Source organism: Lasioglossum baleicum, chromosome 3 (genome assembly GCF_051020765.1).
Source record: "Lasioglossum baleicum chromosome 3, iyLasBale1, whole genome shotgun sequence".
NCBI classification, from domain to species: domain Eukaryota; kingdom Metazoa; phylum Arthropoda; class Insecta; order Hymenoptera; family Halictidae; genus Lasioglossum; species Lasioglossum baleicum.
Genome location: NC_134931.1, coordinates 8,825,951 through 8,835,177, shown reverse-complemented (window position 1 = coordinate 8,835,177; position 9,227 = coordinate 8,825,951). Strand labels below are relative to the sequence as shown.

At 41.0% G+C, this 9,227-nt stretch overlaps 1 protein-coding gene across 1 annotated transcript; it reads left to right on the top strand.

The window, feature by feature from the left end:
* The first annotated feature begins 1,795 nt into the window (after nucleotides 1-1,795).
* LOC143207237 (uncharacterized) lies at nucleotides 1,796-7,869 on the top strand. Its single transcript, XM_076420452.1, has 5 exons — nucleotides 1,796-1,816; nucleotides 2,179-2,365; nucleotides 3,074-3,418; nucleotides 4,213-4,353; nucleotides 7,063-7,869. Exons 1-5 carry the CDS (start codon nucleotides 1,796-1,798, stop codon nucleotides 7,074-7,076), a joined length of 708 nt encoding a protein of 235 aa, XP_076276567.1. The 3' UTR covers nucleotides 7,077-7,869.
* Nucleotides 7,870-9,227: the final 1,358 nt, after the last annotated feature.

Sequence of the window (9,227 nt, the reverse complement as noted above, 5' to 3'; positions counted from 1 at the left end):
ACGTGTTAAGAAATGATCTACAATCGATCGTTCGAAATGTTGATTTTTTTTACATTAGTCAGAGTCGTTACACAATCTTCACTACGTTCAACAGCTGATTGAAAATTATTATTATGAATGGCCCCTGTCCATTGTTTTCAATTGGAGACGTTTAATTAATGTGAACATATAGGGAAGTAGATAACGGAATGGAAATGAGAGAACGCAAAAATTTGATGCAGTGTCTGATATATCAGTGAACAGAGGACGTGGCGTTTGACGAGCTTGACGAATTTATTGCATTCTACGGCAAATTTATCGCGACGATTTCATTTTTACCAGCGAACAACAAGCACGGTAGGTGCTTCGTTGATTAACTTTTGCTTGATCACGTTTCGCTATGGCGTGCCGCCTTTATCGCTGAGCTCTTTCACGATTCTCGTATTGTTTACCATTTAACGTAGCCCGGGCGCGCCTGGACAGGTGCATTCACGGAAAATTATTCAGTTCGCGAGGTTATAGTGCTGTCTTAATTATTATCTATCTCGCTCTGAGACCGGGATATCGACAATGCTGTCTGACAAATTTCAACTTTCCATTCCGATAATCAATCAATGATTCGCCTCTTTGATCTGGTCAGAAATCTGGTAGACAATAAAATGTTATAGATTTTTTTACACAAAATTATAAATATTCGCGCAATATTAAAAATGTAATGAAATAATGTCCCATCTTCAAGACATAACACAGTATGAATCACATGAGCAATCCGTATGCGACGAATGGACTACCGCGGGAATGATTCGGTCAGCAATCGAAATTAGGTAACCGGTCAGTTGTTTACCGTCGGGAACGTCGTTTAATTATTCCCGCGATATTCTCTCTTCCCGTAATTTACGCTGTCGATCGCGGGGCGGTCGATCGTCGACAAACGCGACCCTGTCTCTGGTACGTTACGCGGAACGTTATTATCATTCGGTGGCGGGCAAATGATGTATCTATAAACGCCGGAGCTTAATCGTAAATTCGCGAGAATTCGCGCGGTCCTCGTCCCGCGTCCGTAAATCACGCGATTTAACGCGCGTGCCGACGACACGCCACGCAGCTGCGAACGAAATTTTCTAGCGGCCGCGTCGTGCCGTGTTTTGTTGAATTAAACACGGTGCAGGGGGTCGAAAGTAAGCGGTGTCACGTTCCCTGCCAGAACAAACCTGAGTGTCGTTGCATTTGTCATGTTCTTTCTGCCCCCGTTCCGCCCCCGGATCACGTCGAAACGTAAACGATACGAGGCTATTTTTCGGCGTCGCAGGAAAATCGCGTTTACACTGTCGTTAACACGTTGGCCACACTGTTTTGGTCCTTATGAATTTCTACTCTGGAGGATGGATGGGTTATTCACGGGTGAATCGACTAGAGATCGTGGTTTTCAATGTGTAATAATAACACACGTACTTTCAGTATTTTACTTCAGCATTAATATGTCAAAATAATTTTTAGAACACTGATATTAATTTATTCGGTTGTTAGTACGACAATTTTAAACCCCATTTTTATCAATAAAAGTCTTTTGATATAAAGACACTAACATACTTACATTTTCTGGTAACAGTCGATTCCTTTTCGAAGTCAATATATTCTCAGCAATTGAGAAATATCTTTCGGATGCAACTGACGTTGCTGGTACCTTTAAATATTTCGGATATTGATACGAATTAAAATGCGGATACGTTATTACACGTGTATTTAAGTATACGTAAAGTAGTACACGTATATTTAAATATACATGAAATAATACACGTGTACCCGTGTACTTAAAATGACACGTACTGATGTGCATGTACGTGAAATAATACACGCGTATACCCGTGTACTTAAACAGACACGTACTAACGTGCGTGTACGTGAAATACTCGTGTACACATGTATTTAGATACACGTGAAATAGGGATCTCTAGAGTCTTATTTCATTGCGATGGTTCGTTTAGAGATTTAGGGGGTGGTTTTAGGAAATAGGGGGTTTCATTTCCATAACTATGAGTTACTGCTATTATTAAGATTTTTGCACGGTGATGGAAGGGTGACTGCCAATTTTTTGACGACAGTGTAGACGCGATGAATGAACTTGTTACTTGTTCAAGAATGAGAACCTTTACCTGTTGACGGTCCATACATATGTATATGCGATAATTCCCCTTATAGCAAGAACCCGCGCCGGAACCGCCCCCAGAAGCTGCTGCACCTTCTCCGACACCAACACCTGAACCAGTTCCACCACCAGCACCTGAACCAGCACCCGCACCTGCGGAATCGCCAGCTCCACCACCAGCACCTTCGCCGACACCGACACCTGAACCTGCGCCTCCTGCGGAAGGTGAACCACCGGCTGGTTAGTATACCGCACCTAAAGCACTCCAAGAGATTGTATTCATTAATGATCATACTGTATTTCTTTGTACATTTCGTTTTCAAACTGCTATAATATGATAACATAATAATATGATGCTGTGGAAGAACATTTCAACATCGAGAGAAAACACAAAATGAATTCGTACTTTATATAGTTGTTGTTTTATGGGCTCATCATACGAGCCAAGATGATTTTCTACCTTTGCGAATGTAATGTTCATTTTAAAACTATGTACCTTGAAATTGATCAAGTGCTATAAGGTAATCTCTAAAGGAGGACTGATATTTTCTGGTAATTCATCGCTCTTTTTACAGATGATATACTTTTTTAGACATTATTGGTATTCTTAATTGTAGATGAACAGCACCTAATAATTCACTAAAAGAGTTCTACATCGCAATTATCAGGTGTATCCGCTTTTGTGCAATTGCCCGTTCGCTATCGGTGTGTCCAAACAACTTCTGCATACGCCTAATTGTACATTCTCTCTGTTGCAATTTTCCTCACACAGCAGTGCACATTCGCATACCTTCATTACGTTTCACTGCAATTCACGAGAAAATATAGTGGATGCATCGAGAGGATGTATTTGTCAAGCTATCGAGAGGGAAGCGGCTAAGGCTTGTTGTAGATATGTAGAAGTAGAAGTAGAATTGTAAGGTGCACGTCCAACTTGTGCTTGTCCAGAGGGTGCGCCACCGGCTGCACCTGCAGAAGGCGCGGCGCCACCAGCGGAAGGTGAAGCAGCACCTGCAGCTGCACCCGCGGATGGATCAGCGCCGCCTCCAGCGGAAGGCGCGCCTGCTGCACCTCCTGCCGAGGGTGCACCTCCTGCCGAAGGTGCACCTCCAGCCGAAGGAGCACCTCCTGCTGAAGGAGCACCCGCTGCACCTCCTGCCGAAGGTGCACCGCCTGCGGAAGGAGCTGCACCAGCGGAAGGTGCACCACCGGCGGAGGGCGCGGCGCCTGCACCTGCACCTGCGGAGGGTGCACCGCCTGCAGAGGGCGCGCCTGCTGCACCACCTGCAGAAGGTGATCTTCACTAATGTCATTCATCCCAACCTGGTTTCTGCACAGATTTTCCTAATTTTGTCCTGCATTGGTGCATTCGAATACTGAGACAATCTTCTTTTACTAACACTTTGTCATGCATCTCTTGTGTCAACCTGTTTTCTAGACAGAATTTTACCTTGCACTTTTGCATTCGAATACTCGCACCATATGACCATTGAAATTTTTATGTTTTTGTAAAGCATTTTTGAAAGTTGCACCACCTGCAGAAGGCGATCTTTGATGACATCGTTCATCACAACCTGTTTTGTGCACAGCATTTTACCTTGCACTGTTGCATTCCAACATTGAGACAATCCTCATTTACCAGCACGTTATAATGCATTTATGATGGACACCTGGTCATTAAATTCAAGCTTGATCACATTTCCAACATTTTTCATGTTAGTATGATGCACTTATTGTGAAAACTGAATCTACCATCCATTGAAAGCTCGGAGCTTCCTCTATACAACATATAATACAACGAACTCCTGAAACTTGCTAGACGATCTTTTTAGGGGTCGTAAAGTAATATATTGCAAACAATAATGGTCCACATTGATTGAAGTTTCTCGCAGCACACATGTAATAACTAATGTATACACTTTTTAAGTACGCCGCAAAAAATTTGCATGATTCTACAAGTCCTTTACAAATGAACGCAGTCCTTTGACCGCTAGCTCCGCTTAACATCCCATTTATCATTTCACCCCATCCCCGTGCCAGTGGTATTTCCATGAGACTTTACTAAGAAGATAACTGTGCATACAAAGGTGCACCTGCAGCACCACCAGCGGAGGGAGCTCCTGCTGCACCGCCAGCCGAGGCTGCAGCCCCCCCTGCAGAAGGAGCACCTGCTGCACCACCAGCCGAAGCAGCCCCTGCAGAGGCTGCACCAGCGCCAGCTGAAGGAGGTAACTATATTCTCTTTCTCTTTGGAAACATTATTTATCGCTGCGTTGCAGGATTCATCATCTCTGCTCGCCACTATCCACCATTTAATCTATTTCTCTTTCCATGAAGCTTCATCGATTCGCGCTGCCAACTCATTCTTCACGCTGATCGTCCACTTGAATTCATTGCTTCATCGCCGTCTATCTTTCTCTCATAATCTAGTACCTACTATGTTCAAATGGTTATCTAATTTGTGTCAGTCATTCGAACTGCTGATCTCTCTATTCTTAACATTTTTCAAAAATTGTAATTCTTTAGGCAATTCTCATTTTTTAGGCTGCTCGTCTTTTGTTTCATGTTAGTCAACATTTGTTATAGAACGATTCTAATACCGAAAAACTCATAAAAAATCTTCAATATCATCGCTCTGCCACGAACGGTTTCAAAAATTGACTAATACATGAATCTATCGGGTTGACGAGTTTTGATTAATCAGCTTCGTTACATTACTTTTACTAACTGAAAAAGACCAGGAATTTTCTAGTTTTAATAAAAACTACCTTCCTAACGATTATTGTCAACATTAGTTTAACGTCCCCTACCGGGGATATTATTAATTTTAATTTTTATAGGGACAATGAACTATTTCTTCTTCAGAAAAATTATTTATCGCATCTCCAGGGTACTCATCTGTTCTGCTCGTCATTTCCACTTAATAGATTTTCTCTTTCAACACCGTTTCATAGAATCGCACAGGCAACTCATTCGTCACGTCGATCGACCACCGCACTTCATTGCTTCACCATCACCGCTTTTCTTAATAATCCCGTCTGTTTTTCTTTTAAATTTGAATCTCTAGGAAAAGTTGGTTTGGTTTTGAGAGTGACGATGGTGGTCAGTCCCGGTCGCCGAGTGCTGATACCTCCATCAAAATTCGTTACGTACGGTATGTTGTTTCGAAGGTTCACGATCTAGATCCTAGACAGTAGAGGACTAAAAATATACTGAACCGGTAGCGGTTCGGGGAATATAGTCGACTAATCGCGTCATCGATCGCACGGTGCACCGTGTCGGTGACAAACAGATCAATGAAGAACATCGACCATTCTTCCTTACAAGCTACGGACTTGTTAGTTCACGATGACGTTATCTTTGCGTCATGGGACTACTAGCAAGCCAGGAACAAAATACCTGTTTCTGTCGTCAACTTAGACATGGGCTTATTAATTATAATTATTAGGTCATCCCGTAAGTCGTGTCGTTTCTTGACGTTGACAATCACCTTTTAGAGAGATTAGACTCAGATATTTTACAATGATTTATAGAAATTACAAAATGTGTTTATTCAAGTTTTTAGCCATTTCTTAAATAATACCCTAAGAAATAAATTTGTTGAATAGTACCTCAAGGATGATGCGTCTTTACAATCTCACAATAATCGTAAATTAAAAATATTCGAGCTCGCCATTCTGACGGGTCCCGTAAAACTAATGTTAATAGATATTTAAATGTTTCAATCACAAGTTGTAAATTAACGAAAAAATACTTCTCAACCCTTGTATGTTCTATAGTGAAAAATTCACCAATATTTTAATGTAAAATACCGTCAGATTCCTCATTTAGTTTGAAATATGAAATTATGAGTGAGTTACAGTCTGCTAAATTGAACTGTAATAGAATAAAAAATATATTTAAAAAAAACCTTTTAAAAACCACGCTTATATTAAAATGCACTAAAAAGGAGAAAATAATTTTTTACACATTGGTGACTATAAATAATGGCGTGGAGCGCTAAACAATATTGACGTAATCTTCGTGGGCGCTCCACTTTCTACTTTTTAGTCTTTTTTAAATGGAACGCAAGATATAGTAATACTGGTATGAAATAGTAAGATATATAGAAACGCAAGATATGAAAATACGCGAGATAGAATGAGGGGATGACTCCGAGAGACGACTTCTCTTGATGGAGTCCGAAATAACACCACAACCACACTGAACCACACTGAGCCCTGAGCTCCTTCGGTGCGAAGTGGGCCAGTGTAGTGGGGATGAGTCGGAGTGGGAACACGTAGTGGAGTAGGGAGCGCTGGCGCGCGGAGTGGGGATCGCTGAACGCGATGACGTACTACCGATCGTCGCGCGACGAGGTGTGACGGTTAATATTAAAATTTTTTTTCTCTTGAACGGTTTTTTTTAAAATTTGGTTTTTAATATTGCATTGTCATCCAGTTCTGAGCTATGTTTAAAGGTTCAAGTCTCTAGCTCATCGGGAAGTGGTTTAAAAGTCGATTACAAGATTTGACGCATACAACAACAACTCGGCAAGCTAATATAAGCGTGATAAAAACGGATTTTGTACAACTATTTTTGAGAAACGATGTAAGATTCCTTTAAAATTCACTAAAAATATCTCTGCAACAAGCTACAGTCATGATTATACATCAAGCGCGTCAAGAAACGAACGAAGCCACGGCACGACCTTGTACAATAATTTTAACAATTAATACCGAGGATGTCCTCGAGACAAAAGTCCGGAGACCATGCAACATCTCCGCGAAGGACTGGAGGACTAAAAGTACTAAAAAAACCGCCCATTAATCTAAAAAATTCAATTGCCTCCGATCTCGGGGGAGACACTAACACGGAGCAGAGGAGAAGGAAAAAAAAGAAAAGATGTAGAGTTTCTCGGAGACTAAAGGAACGCTTTTTCTTCTTTTTATTTGCAGCGCCCGCATCGTAACTTCGTCGAAGTTGGAAAGGACGAAGGGCCAGCTCCGCCATCTAATTTCCACTCGTTGACGTCAGAATTTTGCATGAAACGTACACACGGATCAGCATAGTGAGCGCGAGCATCGTTCGCGTCGCACCGCGCCGTTGTATCGTTCGCGTCGGTTTGTCATCGTCATCCTCATCGTCATCGTCATCGCCGTCGCCACCGTCATCGTCATCGTCATCGTAATCATTGTTCTTCAGCAGGCGTGTCATTCCTCTCACGGTCCCCGGGGACCGCGAGAAACAAAAAGGGAAAAAAAACATAACATGACACGCATCGTTCGTTGTTGACACGTTTCCCCTGGTTCCTCCAGATCATTTGTTGATCGAAAATCGTCGCGGGGTCGTCCGACAGGCCTTCATCGTGGTTTCAGCCACCTGCACGAGGTGTGATTAGGTTTATATTCGTTGGATGACCCCGCGATCATGCACAGTGTGCCCCGTTAATCTTAAGAGATCGACGGATTCATCGAACGAACTCGAAATTCACCGTCACGATTTATACATGTAAATAATCTACGACGCGATCTACCGAACATTAATCATCACCGAGTTAGACTGTGAGTAATTGTAATGAGTAACTATGAATTACTATTGAGTAACTATGTGAATGCACCATAGAATTGGGTTTCGTAATAAAAGACATTTCTGCGACTGCCAAGAATCGACTGCGTTCTTATTCGATCCCCGTTCTTAAGAAATGTTTTTTATTTCTTTTTAATACACAAAAGACGATGGAGTATATATGGTGTTAAAAAAGTAAATGTAATTATATTTGGAAGTCCTTGAAGGGCATCTAGGTGGATCTAATAACGTCGTTGAATATTCAACCCTTATTTTCCGCATCGAATATTATCCCTTGGCATCAAATGAACAAAATGGCAAAAAATCAATAGGATGGCAAAATAGCCAATTAACTGCGCAAATGCATAAAAATTTAAATATGACATTTTTGTATAAAACTAATCCTATATACAGTTAGGAGCAAAACTGATCACACAAACACTTTAAATCAGAATAACTTTTTCATGAATGGACCAAACGACTTCAATGTCTCTGTAAGGCTAGAAGAATTAGTTTAGTAAATGACGTCTAAAGAATATGTTGAAAAAATGCCAAATTGAAAAATTGGTTTTCACGACTTTTTTAGCTGGTACAATAACGAAAATTTAAAAGTGTTTTTGGTCAACTCGTATAAATTATATATCTTCCGAAAATTTCATTGAAATTGGTTAATTGGTTTACGAGTTATAAACCATCAAAAGTGGTAAAAAGGCTGAAAATTGATCGTTTATAACTCGTACATCAATTAACCAATTTCCAAACCATCCATTCACAATAAACCATTGATCAAACACATCTTTTAAATTTTCGTTATTGTACCAGCTAAAAAAGTCGTAAAAACCAATTTTTACTATTGTTTTTCACAGTTGCGACCAGAGCCATTTTTCAACATATTCTTCAGACTGCATTTACTAAACTAATTCTTCTAGCCTTACAGAGACATTGAAGTCGTTTGGTCCATTCATAAAAAAATTATTCTGATTTAAAGTGTGTGTGATCAGTTTTGCTCCTAACTGTATACATATAATATACCATCACAGATGAAACAAATGATTTCAAATTCTAAAGATGCTTCTTCAGATGATACTTGCTATTCATGTTGCGTCAAATCTAAGTATAAATGCATTGTTATCAACATTATGAGTCAGCGCATTCCAGTCACTTTTAGTGCTCGGTCTAGTGTTAATGTTTAATGGCTCGGGGGCTTTAATTTTCCCGTGGTGTTGCCTTTATTTGGGCAGCGCTCATTGTCAACCCCCCTGGCACTCGTGGCACGCGATTGACGGCGCTCATTTGTTTATGTTGCTCACTGTCGTGCCACGTGTTTTGCTAATCCCTTTGTCGCTTTGTTTCGTTACACAGCCGACGCGGGAACAATAGACTATCCTGCGTAATGGAATTTACGTGGGCCAGTCTTATTGTGAGCAGTCTACTCCCCCATACCAATATCCCGTTGCGACCCCTGCAATCGATCTCCGAGCTATCAAACTAAATTACTGCCATTCAACGTGTTTTCCTATTAAGACTTGCTGTAACGAGACAAAAATCTACGGAT